Here is a 16204-nt window from a genome sequence, read left to right as displayed (position 1 = left end):
CACTGATCATGAAAGAAGTGTGAGCGAGCCAGGGAGCGCTCTCGACGCGCGAGGGCGGGAGGCGTCTACCCCGGGTCCCTGGCGCCGAAAAAGGGGCGCGAGGAGGCGGTGCGGGCCCCGCCCCCTCCCCTGGCGGGCGCGGGCGCGAGACGCTGTGCGGCGGCAGCAGCGGGCGCGAGCGGCAGCTGTCAGGCCACCTAGGTCCAAGCTGCACTTGCCGCCTCGTTGAAGACGAGGAGGCGGCAGGAGCAGTGACGGTGTCGCCGAAGAGCCGGACTGCCGGCACGCAGAGCTGACCGGCCTGGCCCCCGCGGCCCTCTCCCGCCTCTCTCCCATTGTGTTGGGTAAGGTGCCGGTGCGGGGGCAGCGAGAGTGGCTTAGCGGCCGGAGGACGCGGGAGGCCAGAAGGTGGGAGGCCCGGGGGCAGAGGGAGAGAAGGAGGTCTGGGTGATCCCCGGGGGCAGTTGCACCTTGGGAAAGGGGCCTAGGCGCTGCGGGGTCGGAGTTGGGGGGTGGGTAGGTGACGGTGGAGGGGGGCGTTGCTGAGTAATCAAGAGCAGCTGCCAAAGCCCAGCAGAGAGGCGCAGGGCTCTGTGGGGAGCGGTTGTGGCTCAGTGCGCATGCGCCAAGCCGCTGGTTCTCAGAGCTGGGGGCGAGGTGAGACAACCTGGGTTCGAGGTAGTTGGAACTATGCACGACATATCACTTTCTGGGTCCCCGATGCTAACAGTACCCCTGTCATGGAGATGCCAGCATTCCCAGCCTCCTAAGGAAGCTGCTTTTCCCTGTACCCTGCTCACTTAATGTCACCCAAACCTTACCTATTCGTCTCCAGGAGGTCTACTCAGGAAGTGGCCTGTGGACAGTGCCAAATTGCTACCTAGTGTGCCTTCGGGCTCACAGCCCCAGAGCTGTCGTTGTGAGGAGTGAAAGGCTGGAGGTGAAATTCTACATTGGACCCTTCTAGTTGTATGTAGGATATAAATATGGGCATAAATGTAGGAATATGCATGACAGCTGTAGCATGACAGCTGTGGCATTTGCACTCAGAGTATGGATGTAGCTGATAACTTGTTAGATCTACAAAATGAATCCAGTGCGTCAGAGGGCTTCCCTGCTACGGAACCCTCCCCCATCCCCAGCCCCACGCATCAGGTTGCATTGGAAACAATCTACACCATTTAAGGTAGAGGGTCTCAAAATCCAATCATTTCTTATTTGTATTGATTTTTACGTAGATTAAAGAAAGCCCCACCCAGTTCTCCAGTGCAGTATTTCCAAATATTGTTCCAGGAATCAACAGCGAGTTGAAGAGCCTCAACCGGTGTGTCACCATAAGATGGGCTTTCTCCACAGCTCTAACTATGGCTCCTCGCCTGTGCAGATTGCCACCAGGGCCACTCTCACCCACTGCCTAGCCCTCCCCTGTTTCTCTTCCCCCACCCTTAGCCCTGCAGTACACATCCCTCTCAAAACTTGCTCCCAAACAATCTGCACTATGGATTTGAGCATCATTCTACCCATGGCAACCGAACTGGTGTGGCCAGTTTGCTTTTCTTTCTCTTCATTATCACACTAAAATGTACTATTTTCAAAGGTTCAACCTCCTTCTTATCATTGTACTGCCTCCTCCCTCACCTCCATCCCCACCCCCAAGCATCCCCAACTAAATACAGTAATTTTAATAAGCCTGTGTGGGTGCAGACACAGCAAATTCAGAAAGTTTCAAGCGTGTTGAAGAACAAAGAAAGCTAGGGAGTATCAAGTATATCAATTTCTAATTCACCTTACTGTCCAAGACGTAGACCCTAATTGGGAAAAAAAAGTGAATAAACTATCCTTAGCGAATGATTGTTACTCTGTTTTGGGGAGTGGGGTAGGAAAGGAGAATGGCGTCTCTGGGATATTTGAATCATTTAAAGCCAGATCTTTCTCTGAATAGGATCAAAATTAGAATAAACATTTTAGTCCAAATCCTAACCTGATATGGGATCCTTAAGGGATGCATAAGGGAGTTGACTTTCCTATTAAATGTACTTAGGTTTATCAAAGAATTCCCTTGCCTACTTAATGCTATCTTCTTTTAAGTTTTGATTTAAATTTGGCATATTTTGGGGGAGAAAAAAAATTGTCTGGTTTGCTTTTGTACTGTGCTAGCTCTTATTAATTTAAGTATGTACTAAAGGATATCACACTCAAATGAGGATGATGATGATGATGATGATGATGGGGATGCCAGCAGCCACTGTAAACATAATGTGGAGATAATTATTCTGCTCTTATTTTTGGTGGGAGTGGAGAAATTTATATATTTATTTTTTAAATGTGAAGGGAGATGAAGGGAAACTGGAGCATTTCCACTGGCTTTCAACAGGTGGAATTCCTGTTAAGTCCCATCTAGAAAGTGATCCAGATAAGTCCATAACTTCTGCTCTTTAGTCGCCTTTTAAATAATAATATTTGGATATCTTACAGAACTATGGATCTGTTGTACCTGTGCATCAATTCAGAGGCATTAGTTCTGGGTACTTACCTAATTAATAAACAAATATTTATTGATTATCCATATGGAGGACTCTGGTGCTGCATGAAGGGGCTTCAAAGACACATACAAACAAGGGCCTTATGATCCAGGAATTTAGAATTTGGCTGTGCAGGAAAAAAAGATTTTGTTAACAAAATAAGACAGTATAATGATACTATTTCAACTGTAAACTATGAGATCTGAAGCTTATATGTGAATTTATAAACTCCTTAAGGGTAAGACCTTGCCTTAAACATGTATGATTTCCAACAGGGTCTACATTCAGTGGGTGCTCAAGCGATGAAGCTTTGCAAAGTAGATTAGGTACGGAGAAACTAGTGGCAGGGAGAGAAGAGCCAGGAAGATTTCACAGTAGATTAGATACAAGGAGATGTGGACCAAAATGAGGATGGTAGCAGAAGACTGTAAAAGGATACTGCAAAGAAAAATCATCAGGTTTTAGTGACTGAAAGCAAGGAGACAAGCCTAACTGTATTCATTTTTACCTCCAGCAAATAAATGGGAGTTGGAGACAGCAGAGGCAAGTGTAGGGTCACCTTAGTAAGGACACAGCACACAATAGGCACTCAAATGTTTTCTCAAGCATCAGTTGCAGGATTGGACAAGAAGACCCTTAAGGTCCCTCCAACGCTGAGATTCTGTGGTATATGCAAATGCTCAAAACTGTTGGGGAACAAGGCATTCTCAGATATGGAAGAAAGAGAAAAGGAAGAATTGTTATCCTCCCACTGGCAGGCGCTTTCTGAGAAAGGTTAATATTGCGTCACAAGGCCCCCACCAGTGAATGAAAGGAGGTGGAGAGCAAGAGGAACAAAAATCCCAAACTAAAAATTTCAATAAGTGCTTACAAATCTTTGCAAACTTCATAAGTTGTTTCCTCCCAAATCCTGTGAGTTAAGTAGGGCAGGTATTACCAGCTCTATTTTTATATAGGAGTAAACACAGCAAGATTAAGTGACCTGTCCAAGTTCACAAAATCAATGAATGGGAAAGCAGTGATGAAGACTGTCCTGATTGCTGCCAGCCCAGTGCACTTGACACTGAACTGCATTGTTCTTCCCTGGTATAGACCCTATGCACCCAGAAGTTATGTGTGCACATGACCAAATAGGGGATGCATGAGCAATGGCAGCAATATCTCAGATAGTTATTAATACTTCATTATTCCTGGAGCCGAGTATTTGAGTATTTGAGTATTCACTCAGTCCTTGACCCGTCATTTGCGTTTATCTGCAGCAGCCGGGAAAGTAGAGTTAGCCGTTTAATGATATGGACACCTGTTTGCTAGGAACTTAAGGAAGCTCACTTGGCATGGACGCATAATACTGTCAATATTGTGCCCAAGTTTGTACTTCCTTCAAGTGAGAGTTCAAGAGTTCTGCTCTGTAAACTTATCCTACAGACCAATATAAAAAAGAAGTGTGCTAACACTTGGTTCATCTCCATTTAAAGAAATGTTTGGTACTTGAGCTAGTTCCAAAGACAGCAATTTGAGAGCAGAAGAAAAAACAGGACAAAAGTCAGGAATTGTAGGAAACTTGAGAATTTTTTTAGAATAGATATAGACCAAGAAGGAGGATAAAACCTACCAGTTTAGAAGACATTATTTAAATTCATAATTACTGATTTAGATCTCTAATGAATCCCTTACTATATGCTTTTTCTACATTTGAAAAAAATAACATGAGATTGTTAAGCAGCAGAGATTTCTTAAAAGCTTCTTTATTCCTCAGTAAGAAAGAACACTCAGCAAATCTAGGAATTGTTTTTTTCTTTTTAGACCAGTACTCTTGATGCTGCTGAAATAAGACACTTGCCATAATTAACTATAATTTTAAATGAAGTTGTGTTTGAATTTAATAAAGCCAGTTAAATGCTAAAACCTGTGTTCTAGACAGATGACTGAAATTAATGAGTAAAATAATTAGCCAAGATTATATATTGTAAACAAGGATTCCCCAAACATATTTTTTCTTCTCTGATCTTGTGGAATCAGTTGCAAAGACACCCTCAAGGCTGAGTGCATTAATAACTTTCTTGGAGATGGGAACATTGGTAGGTAGAAAGGTAAGGAGTTTCATCTCTGACTTAGAATTTCAACATATCTTAGACTCCTCTGTGCTTTCTCTTTCCTGAATATCATCTATTGTGAATATCATCTACTTTCTTTGATTTACTTTTACTTTGAATGGAAGGCTCAATAGAGAGACAATATAAAACTTTTAAAAATCATATAAAGTACACTCAAGTTAGGACAAGTTAAAGTCCATGCAATAAAATTATTTTGTCCATGTTAGGTATTTGTAATATTTAAACTCTCAAGTATATTTGTGAAAAGCATCCTCTGTAGGTAAGTTGAGGTTGGCCTGTTTTTTGTTTTTCCTGACTTGAGTATATTTATATATAGATAGCCTTAACTTTATTTTAAATAAATTTTTATAAATAATGTTTCCCAATCTGTTTTTTAGAATCCTAAAAAGAAAGACTATAGCAACAACAAGAAAAAGACTAAGATTGTGACAAAGACCCAACTGGGTAGGTTTACATTTTATTCTCAACTAGGTAGGTATATATGTTATATGTTTCTCTTTGATCACCATTGTTGAGTTCCCACAATGGACCTCATTTGAAAGAACCTAACAAAATCTAGTACAAGGTAGTTGTTCAGTAAACATTTGATCTTTTTATTTTAAGATGCATTCTAGGTATTTCATGTATAGAATGTGGAGGCAACAAGAAGGATACTGTATAATTATTAGCTCTTTAGAGTTTACAGTGTGTTTTCATTGGTGTTATTATGGAATTAGAACCTAAATCCAGAAATTAATAAGCTATTCAAGATTTTCTTCTTCAATGATAGCTGTTATAATGATATCAATCAATAATCATCAACTTGAGTGCCATTGTTGCATGAAGAAAATATTATGGAAGATCTTTTACTTGTGAGGGTATCCATATCAATTCAAGTATAATGGGGCAAATGCCTGAAGAAACCTTATCTTTTTCTCTTTTCCAAGTTCCAGGTTCCAATGTAATTCTAACCTAAACCTCTACTAACAGAATCAAGATTCCAGCTTACACAGCTTTCTCTCCTCAACAGTTCTTGGGTCCATCAGGAACAGATTTCAAACCCCTCTAATCAATTTCATACTCTTGCCTCTTGTTTTGAACTGTCCAAACCAGAAGCTAATACATTACACATTTGAGTAGCATTCCTGTTCTAGGCTTTCTCCCCTAGAATAGGACCAGAACTGAACCAGATTACAGCACCATCTGCTAGTCCATTTATGCGTGGCATTCAGCCATTTTTTTGGCACAGGCAAGAGACTTCAGAAAAACAAGACATATTTTCTCCCTTATGGAAAAAGAGTTTTATTCCTTCTGCTGTACTATATCATTTAATGAGCATGAATTAAGAGAAGTTAAATAATAAGGCCTTGTAATTCAGAGAAATTTACTATGAAGTTGATTTCAGTTTCAGGTTTAACTTTTTTCCCTTCTGCCTTTTCTTTTATTTTCAGGTTCTCTTGGTTATAAACTCTTCTCCATCTGGTGCTACAACAATGAGTGGGAAATCCCTGCTCTTAAAGGTCATTCTCTTGGGTGATGGTGGAGTTGGGAAAAGCTCGCTCATGAACCGTTATGTAACCAATAAATTTGACTCCCAGGCTTTTCACACCATAGGGGTAGAGTTCTTAAATCGAGATCTGGAGGTAGATGGACGTTTTGTAACTCTCCAGATCTGGGACACTGCAGGGCAGGAACGCTTCAAGAGCCTTAGGACACCCTTCTACAGGGGAGCAGACTGCTGCCTCTTGACTTTCAGCGTGGATGACCGGCAGAGCTTTGAGAACCTTGGTAATTGGCAGAAAGAATTCATCTACTACGCAGATGTGAAAGACCCTGAGCACTTCCCCTTTGTAGTTCTGGGTAACAAAGTAGACAAAGAGGATAGGCAAGTGACTACTGAGGAGGCACAGGCCTGGTGCATGGAGAATGGAGATTACCCTTATCTAGAAACAAGTGCCAAAGATGATACTAATGTGACAGTGGCCTTTGAAGAAGCTGTCAGGCAGGTGTTAGCTGTAGAGGAACAGCTGGAGCATTGCATGTTAGGTCACACTATTGACTTGAACAGTGGTTCCAAAGCAGGATCTTCATGCTGTTAAAAGTGGGAAGCCTTTTAAAAGTGTGCCCCAACTGGTCAGTCAGTAGTGTAAGAATAACTGTGCCCCTCTAAGACTGCACACACATACAAAAGGGTAAGAGATAAGGTTATGATTGTAAATCAGAGCCTTTCAAGTTGAAGTTGTAGAGCGATTTAAAAAAAAAGCTTTATCAAGCCAAGTGTATTTTGCGTGATTTCTGCTATTTCCTTCTTGTGTGTTTCAGGACATTTCAGAAAGCTTTAGTTCTGAAAGATTTAGATATTTTTCAAATCACAGTTTAAACTTAGAACCCAGCCGCATGAAGGAGTTAAAGAACTACAGCTATCCCTTAAAGCATTCCATTAATCAACTAACAAATGTCACTCTCAACTCTTGCCAAGCAGTTTCTGACATGTCTGCCAAAGGGGAAAAAAATAAGACTCTGAGTCGTATTACAATAAAGATTATAATGCAAACTAGGATGTCCTTAGCTTGAATTATAAAGGGGTTGTAATGATTAGGAATGCAAAAGTATAATGATGTACACTGCCTTGTTTAAATCCTTATGTATGGTTTGCTCCCATCTGAGCTTTTCAAAAAAAATACCATCTCAATAAGAGATACATTAATGACACTGGAGATTTATTATACTCCTTGTGTTTGAAGTAACAGGGTCCTAATGAATGGATTATGTTTAAATATGCCAACCACCCTTGCAAATAAAAGGTTGGTCTGCTTTCACTTCATAAGTCTACTTTTGCTGCACAGGGATTTTGCTTCTCTGACAACCTCTTATCAATTTAACAATGCTGCTTAGTATATGGCTTTGGATGCAGTGCACTCTGCTCATAATTTTGATGGTCCTTTGGTCCACCATACTGTGCTCTCAGAGAAGCCTTCAGAACAGGTTGGAGGATACTGGGCTTTTCTCCTAAGGTTCCGTAACTCGAATATTTATTGTAGAAGAAGGAACTGATTTCTTGTATGCACTGTATGTTGAGCTGGCCAAACTAGGACGTTGAAAGTAACAAGAGAACATACTTTAACCCAGCATTAGAATGAACGTATGAGAGTTGTCCAACAATAGAATGGACTGCCTTAATAGTGAACCCCCTTCCAGTGAAAATATTCAAGATGCTGGATGACCATCTGTTAAAATATCATAAAAATAATTTCTCTACTGGCTACATGTTTGGTTTAAGGTCCCTTCCAGCTCTGAGTTCTAGGAATCTGCGAGCTACAAACTATGTTTCAGTGCCATGCTTTAGTTAGATATATCTTAAGACAACAGCTAAGACTATGGAAAGGGACTTTACAATTTCTCAAACTACTCTGGGATCAGCATTTAACAGCAACTACATAGCTCTTTCTTTTGCTTTTGCACTATGGCAGGAAAAATTCTTGAGCTCTGAGTAATCATTATGTGCCCAATATAAACATCCTGAAGATACCATATTAAAATACAAAAACAGTTTGTCAAATTTTGATTACCATGACTGCCAGCTATATACTATATTATGAATATGCAGCTAGTTCTTGCCAGTTGATATATTTGTCCTGCATAGATTTTAATCTATACTTTTACAACATGTATGATAAAAATAGTGACCCAAGGTTGTGAGAGACAATTAGAAATGACCCCAAAAAGAGACCTAGGTTGGGAAGGGGGCAGGAGCTTTCACAGGAATCTAGCCTAGAACTCTCCATTGTAGCCACATATGGAATCAGCCTTACATGTGGGACCTTATGTGCTTTAAGAGCTCTGGGACTTTTTGGCCACATTGATAAGTGGAAGATGATATTTTAACCAAGTAATGCTCAATATTTCCAATTTAAATATAGTCCAGACCCCATTGTCCATCCAATTTTGATGCCAGAAGACAAAGCCAGAACTGGGACCCCACAGCTCTTAAGTATTGGTCTCTATCCTGCCTATGCCTATAGCCAGCCACACTGGTTTCCAAGTTCTATGATCATTTTGCTACAATCATGTTAGGGTGAAAATATGTATGTCGGAACTATTAAATGCTAATTGTTTTTAAGTGCATGAGACCTGGGGCCTTCTCTTTCTACTTGCACTCTGCTTATAATAGTTTCTATTTGTAGATCTCAGGCCTTCATAAAGACCTCCATCCACTCACAAAAGTACTTGTCACTATTAGAATGGCATGTGATCATTTAAGTAAAAAAATTACTTAGGTATCCCATTCATAGGCCTCCTGTCCATATAAGACAAGTGTTAGGTCATTTGAAGCCCCTTTCCTCTTAGCCATACCAATTTTTTTTTCTGCCATATCACTACAAATATCTTAATGAAAGCACTTAAGTGACAAAAAATAGTGGCATTTTGGTGAGTAATACTCAGTGGGTTGTGGACATATAGTTTGGGTAAGATAAAAAAAAACACCAAAGGCTGAAATCTGTGAGTACAAGAAACTGTGCATATAGGCTTAGAAATTGTGTACTCTAGAATGTGCAGTGCAATATTTTCAGTAGGTGTTTTTTTTTAATGAACACTAGATTTTTTGGAACAAGATATTTCTAATTGGAACTATTGTTTTTCAATGGTCCATTAAAACATCATACAGAATATCTATTTAATTTATTTTCATGTGTTGGGCTAACATTCAGGGGGCCCCAGATTCCATATGTCTTCAGTGGATTGATGAATTTCAGGTTAATTTGTGCCTGCCTCAGCCATCTCTACTTTACCCTGAGGTATTCCACAATCCTCTTGTTGCAGGTGCTGCTAAAAACTCAAAATTGTGTATCAGATATTTTGTTTCAACTGTAAAAATATCATCTGTGTTAAAGTGAATAAAAAGTGCATTTTGAATAACCAGTATACAATGTTTGTGCTTCTTTTCTCCCTTTCCCTTTTTGAGCAACTGGTGGGTGTGACAGTATTTATCAATCAAGTCACTCTTTCAGGCTGCCCTACATGTGGCTCTGGATCATTTTTTCATATGGTACTCCAAGCAGCCACTACCTACTGATCAGACAGATACCGTTCTATTGATTGGGAAACAAACTCAAAAGAGTAAGGTGGGGAAATTTCTTTTATTTTATGCCATTTTTTAAATACATGAAGAGTATTGGGACTAGAACTTGGATCTTGACTCTCCACTTTATTTCTTCATTATAATTTAAAACAAAATTAGACCACCACAAAATATAAACAGGATATACATATTCCCCTTATTTTCTTGACTGGAATACTGTCCAGATCTTAGGAAAACATGAGAATATAGGCAAAACAAATCAGAAAGCAAAGGATAATTTTGTTAAATATTCTGTTCTGTTGCTTCTCACATATTGGACTTTAAAGAGACTTGGATTAGCATCGAACAGCTTGAATATATAGTACATAGTGGTGACTTTTAAATTACAGACACAAGTCTCTCCACAGCACATAATTACATTACAGTGATTCCATCTGTCACAGATTTAGCCCTCTTCTCCCCTCCCTCTATTTTTGCCTATTGGAACTTCGGGCAGTAGAAATCACAGCGGGTAAAAAACATTTTTTTTTTGCCACATGTACTGTTTCCATCGCTAAGGATAATCATTTAACAAGTTATCAGACCAACCTCAACTATAGCACCCGAAATCCTTTTGATTAGGCTATAATGATGTAACTTTTAGGCTAAAAGGTCATAGGTTTATAAGCTCTTAAAAAGGATTTGCTCAGCCAAAACTGATACTTTAAAACCAGAAAACTAACTTTCTGTCTTTGCAGGTTTTCTACCTGATTCATAGCCCAGTAGGAAATCTCTTTCTCTTTATGTCTCAAGAAATAGTATAGTGGGAGGTGGGGGCGGGATTGAACGAAGGCAGTCAAAAAGTTCAAACTTCCAGTTATAAGATAAATAAGTCCTAGGGATGTAATGTATAGCATGATAAATATAATTAACTCTGATGTATGTTATATATGAAAGCTGTAAAGAGAGCAAATCCTAAGAATGAGAGAAAGAGAGAGAAAGAAAAGAAAGAAGAAAGAAAGAAAAAGAAAGAAAGGAAGGAAGGAAGGAAGGAAGGACAGAAAGAAAGAAAGAAAGAAAGAAAGAAAGAAAGAAAGAAAGAAAGAAAGAAAGAAAAAGAAAGAAGGAAAGGAAGAGAGAAAGAAAGGAAGGAAGGAAAAGAAATAGTATAGATTCTCATATTTTGGAAATAGTTCGGCTATGGTTCTTCCCGGAAGTGGAAGGTGTGGAATAGATGGTTTCTCCTCAATTCTATAATTAAAATTTTGAAACACACTGGAAAAATTGAAGCACCAATCTGAGTAATTTCAGGCTGGGAGTGGCATCTCTACTTTCATTTGAATTACCTGTAGTAGTTCTAAGTGCAATATATATATTTTTTTACCTCAGTGATCCAGATAATCATTTCACTTTTTTACCTCCTTGCTATGGAGATGTAGGATTCATTACCACAGAGTGCTTTTCTTACACTTGATTTTAGGGCAGATAAACTGATACATTTTTTGATAAAATATTCATATATGTGTATGTTTTTTTCCAAACTGGTCTCTTTTTTCCCCCAGCTTTATTGAGGTATAATTGACAAATAAAAATTGTATATATTTAAGGTGTTCAACTTGATGATTTGATACATGTATACACTGTGAAATAATCACCACAATCAAGCTAATTAATATATCCATCATCGGACTTCCCTGGTGGTGCAGTGGTTGAGAGTCCGCCTGCTGCTGTAGGGGACACGGGTTCGTGCCCCGGTCCGGGAAGATCCCACATGCCACGGAGCGGCTGAGCCCGTGAGCCATGGCTGCTGAGCCTGCGCGTCCAGAGCCTGTGCTCCACAATGGGAGAGGCCACAACAGTGAGAGGCCTGCATACCGTGCAAAAAAAAAAAAAAATATCCATCACCATTCAGAGTTACCTTTTTTTTTTGCTGTCTTTTTAATTTCCTCAAGTTAAAATCATCAATAAAGCCCCCATTCTTTATTCTTTTCTCTTTAGGAGAAGGAAAGGATAATGATAGAAGCTAGGCATAAAGAATGAAAGTAAAGTTATTAAATTATTAAATGTCCCCTTATTGGTATGTTTGCAAAAACTGTAAGCAAAGATCTGGCTTTTATTTTGCTGATGTAGGTGGTGATGTTTGTGTGAGGATTGGTGTGGGCTTTTATTTTTGAGGGGGGTGAAGGTTTATTTAGTTCTTTCCCAGCTAGAATAAGCATCTTCAAGGCTCAAGATGTAAAGGAATTATCACCTTTAGTCATATAGGAACTGTTGCAGTGATCTGTGTGTCTTCATAAATCACTTTGCCTTCTCCAAGGCAACACAGAGAATTTTGGTTCAGCCATATTTAAGTGCATTTTTAAATGGTGGGTTCTGTGAGTACAAGTAAGTGTATTTTTGAGCAATCTGTGAGTTCCTTTCATGCTTTATGAATTATGGGTAAATGTGTAATGTGTAATGAGTCTTACCATAGCACTCCTGAATTTTAGCCAGACATGCCAAGCTGTGCTTCTTCTACTTAATTGATTGATGAAAAGGAATTCAGAAATGTTGCCTTGATGAAAGAAATGCTAGCTGTATTGATTAGAGTTAAAATACAAATCATGCCTTCTTGTGGTGCATTCGTGAGGAAGCAAGAGACAGGCTCATCTCTTCTCTTTTCTCTTTCATTGTTCTTGGCTGCCATAGAAACAGCCAAGGGTGTGTCCTGTAATATATTGTTCAATATAGAGTCTAATGAACAAGTGTTGGTATAACCTTTGAATTGTCTCTTTTTCCATTTCTTCCCAACAGGAAAACAGTGTCACCGGTAAACACTTTAAAACTTTGTCTTTATTTTTTTCTGATTACAAAAGTTATTCACACCCATGGTAAAAAAACAGAACGAACAAAAGAAACAGAAAAACAAGACAAAGAAAATAAGTTTTCTGTAATCCTATTATCCTGAGGTAACCAGATTTTTTTAATATTACTTTTTAGTGTGGTTATGTGTGTGTTTTAATATATTTATGTAATAAAGAAAATTGATGTCATATTGCACTTACTTACTGTAATCTTTTTCACTTAACACACATGACAGTTTTCTCTAAGTCATTATATATTCTTCTAGGGATTATACTTAATGCTTGCAAAATAGTCTATTGAAGGATTTACCATAATATATGTAATCAGGGACTTCCCTGGTGGTACAGTGGTTAAGAATCTGCCTGCCAATGCAGGGGTCACAGGTTCAATCCCTAGTCTGGGAAGATCCCACATGCCGCAGCTAAGCTAGTGTGCCACAACTACTGGGCCTGTGCTCTAGAGCCTGCAAGCCACAACTACTGAGCCCACACGCCTAGAGCCTGTGCTCTGTAACAAGAGAAGCCACAGCAATGAGAAGCCCCCACACCACAATGAAGAGTAGCGCCCACTCACCGCAACTAGAGAAAGCCCGTGCACAGCAACGAAAACCCAACGCAGCCAAAAATAAATAAATAAAAATTAAATAAATTTTAAAAATATATGTATGTAATCAAACACTTATTGCTAGACATTTAGGTAGTTTTCCAGCAGTCTCCTTTTTATAAAATAAAGCAGCAGTGCACGTCCCTAATATTTATCTTAATTCACATCTCTGTATTTCCTATAAGTAAAATTTCTGGGCCAAAGAGTATGAATATTTTATGGCTTTTAATATATATTAGCAGATTGTCCTCTAGAAGAAAGTTGTCCCAAGTTACATCAATGAGAGCTGAACAAGAGAAGGGCTATTTCTCTAAACATTCAATTTCTCATGGAATATTATCGTCACAAACCACATTTGCCTAATTTGATGAATGAAAAATAATCTCATGTTTTGATTTGCATTTCTTTCATTCTTTGATAGTAAATAGTTGTTCATGTATTTATTTATTGACTATTTTTATTTTTTCTTGAGTAAATAGCCCATTCTAGTCCTGAGCCCATTTGGGGTGAGGAACATTCATTTTTGTTTCTTATTGATTTCTAGAAACTCTGTTTTTATATAAATATTATGGGCATTAACCTTTCATCTTATCTGTATTGCTGGTTTTCTGCAGTCCTCTCCCCTATCTCTTCCCTTTTAATTTTGTTTATGATATTTTTAAAACCACTGACAGACTATTGAAAAGGTTGTGTTCTAATAAAATAGAAAACCAGGATGGTGGGGGAGAGAGAATTGCCTAGTTGATCTGTCCTTTTTTCCTGACCACATTTGAGACTATAGTTATTTTTCTTTAGAAAGGTTATGAGTCTAAGCTTGTGCCACCATGATAAAAAAATGATAGAAAGCAAAATATTCATTCACTCTTCTTTATCTGCATGACGTCAAATGGCTGGTTTGATTTGGGTTTATTGCTGTTATTTTAATGAAGATTATTCTGAAATCTTACACGAATACAGAGATAGTAACAGTTCAGCTTTCACCCACAAGGGGGCAATGAAGACCAGTTAGTGTTCGGTGGTAGACTAAACACATGACTGCAGACTGTTAAGAGCTGAAGAAGAGCCTAGAAATCATCCAGCTAGTCTACCTCTCCCTTATTTTATAGACGAGAAAACTGGAATCTGGAGGGGTGAAATGACTTGCTCATGGTCGCAGAGCTGGCCAGTCAAAGAGCTGAGTCCTAAGTATTTTCCAGTTGACCATACTGTGATTTAGTTAAATTGACACACACTATAAACACATACATTTTTTTTCTGATTTTTAATATTTATTTTGCCTTTTGAAGTAAGAATTACATAACATTAACCATTTTAAAGTGTACAATTCAGTAGCATTTAGTATATTCACACTGTTGTAATCACATACATTTTAATTTTCTGGGTTCAAATCCCAGTCCTGCCACTAAATAGATGTGTTACCTTAGGTTAATTGGGTAACCTTGCTGATCTTCAATTTCTTCAGCTTGTGTAGTGAGAAAATGTCTTCCATAACAGGTTGTTGTGAGGATTACCAGAAATAATATTCACAAGGGCATAGCAATGTTCTTGGCACAGAGTAGATGACAAATAAATTCTTTCTTTCCTTCAAGATATTAATCAGCTACTCCCCATCTAGTATTAATATATTTATTTCACATTAAGAATAAAAACAGATTCCAGAGTAGATTTTTTTCTCTTCTCATTACTATTACTGCATTATTTATACTTAACTTTAAATGTGTTCAGAGGTTAAAAATGATTTTTAAAAAACTTTACAACATAGGTTCTTGTGACATGATTGGCAAAGGATTGCAGTATTTAATAGATGCAAAGACCCTCTTTAAGACAAACAAGTTTCTTAGAGGAATTTTGAAAGATGGAAGAAGTTTCTGGTGAGGTGTGGAAAGCATGGTAATGTGTGTGCTACTTTAGGTTAAATTTTGGAACTAACTCTAAGGTAATATGACCCAGTCCCCTTTTTATAGATAATAAAACTGAGGAATAGAGAAATTAAGCAAATTCCTGAAGGCCACACCACTACCAGTGACAGATCAGGCCTTAGAACTCTTATCTCCTACTTCTCACTCCAGTGCTATTTTCTGTACAACTCACTGTCTGGGGCCAGGATATTTTTTCATTTTTTCCCCAGCATTATTGAGACATAACTGACATATAACATTGTATAAGTTTAAGGTATACATGATGACGATACACATATATAGTGAAAGTTTTGCTAACAATAAAGTTAGTGAACACATTCTTCACATCATATAATTACCATTTTGTTGCTGTTGTTGTTGTTATGGTGAGAATATGAAACTCTTAGCAACTTTCAAGTATACGACACAGTATTGTTAAGTCTAGTCGCCATGTTGTACAATAGATCCCTAGAATTTAGTCATCTGATGTAGTTTGAAAGATGCAGAAGAGATAGGAATAAGGAGGGTATGAAACCAGAGGGGCAAAGAAAGGAAAGGTGGGCAAGTTTCTAAGCAGAGCAGGATTTAGTCTTCACCTAGTGTAAGAGGAAGAAGCCAACAGTAGCAAGAAGCTCTGGTCTGGGAGAAATTTCCTTAAGAGTCAGTCATGTCCTTACTATGCCTCCCAAGGAAATAACCCTAAGAACTACCAAGAAGGTGTGCCTCCCCACAGCATTTGCTTTGTTGAACAAACAAAAGCTACTGAAAATTGTTGTTGTTGAAATCAGAACTGTCGGGTTTTGTTAGCATCCCAAGTCTTTAAAACTCTGACTAAAAATTACCCAAATGACTAAAATCTAAGTGTCCTTAATGCACAGAGCAAGGAAAGAGATACCTGACAGAGAGGTTCAAAAAAATCCTGTTCTTCAGTCCCACATTTTCCCTCCGTTATTTTATGTAGGTACAATAAGAAAAAAAGGTACTGGCAATCAATTGTGAAAAACGCTGTTAATTATGTACCTACCAGGTGTTAGCTTTTGTTATTAGCTACATCTCAGCCAAGTGAGTTTTCTGATCTGTAGTGTTATTCTTTTTTTATATATAAATTTACTTATTTTATTTTTGGTTGAGTTGGGTCTTCGTTGCCGTGTGCAGGCTTTCTTTAGTTGTGGTGAGCAAGTGCTA

At 38.6% G+C, this 16204-nt stretch overlaps 1 protein-coding gene across 1 annotated transcript; it reads left to right on the top strand.

Annotated features, from left to right (window-relative positions):
• Window positions 1-278: 278 nt before the first annotated feature.
• On the top strand, window positions 279-6931 carry RAB9B (RAB9B, member RAS oncogene family). Its single transcript, XM_082610542.1, has 3 exons — window positions 279-344; window positions 5014-5080; window positions 6067-6931. The coding sequence occupies exon 3, from the start codon at window positions 6109-6111 to the stop codon at window positions 6712-6714; it is 606 nt and encodes a 201-aa protein (XP_082466668.1). The 5' UTR covers window positions 279-344; window positions 5014-5080; window positions 6067-6108; the 3' UTR covers window positions 6715-6931.
• The last annotated feature ends 9273 nt before the right edge of the window (window positions 6932-16204 follow it).

This window comes from Mesoplodon mirus, assembly GCF_964341445.2.
Source record: "Mesoplodon mirus genome assembly, chromosome: X".
Lineage (NCBI taxonomy): Eukaryota > Metazoa > Chordata > Mammalia > Artiodactyla > Ziphiidae > Mesoplodon > Mesoplodon mirus.
Note: the sequence above shows the minus strand (reverse complement) of the source record. Positions and strands in the feature narration are given on the sequence as shown.

What these genes read in the sequence shown, in the direction of transcription:
- RAB9B (XM_082610542.1), top strand. Translation starts at nt 6,109, where the DNA reads ATGAGTGGGAAATCCCTGCTCTTAAAGGTCATTCTCTTGGGTGATGGT.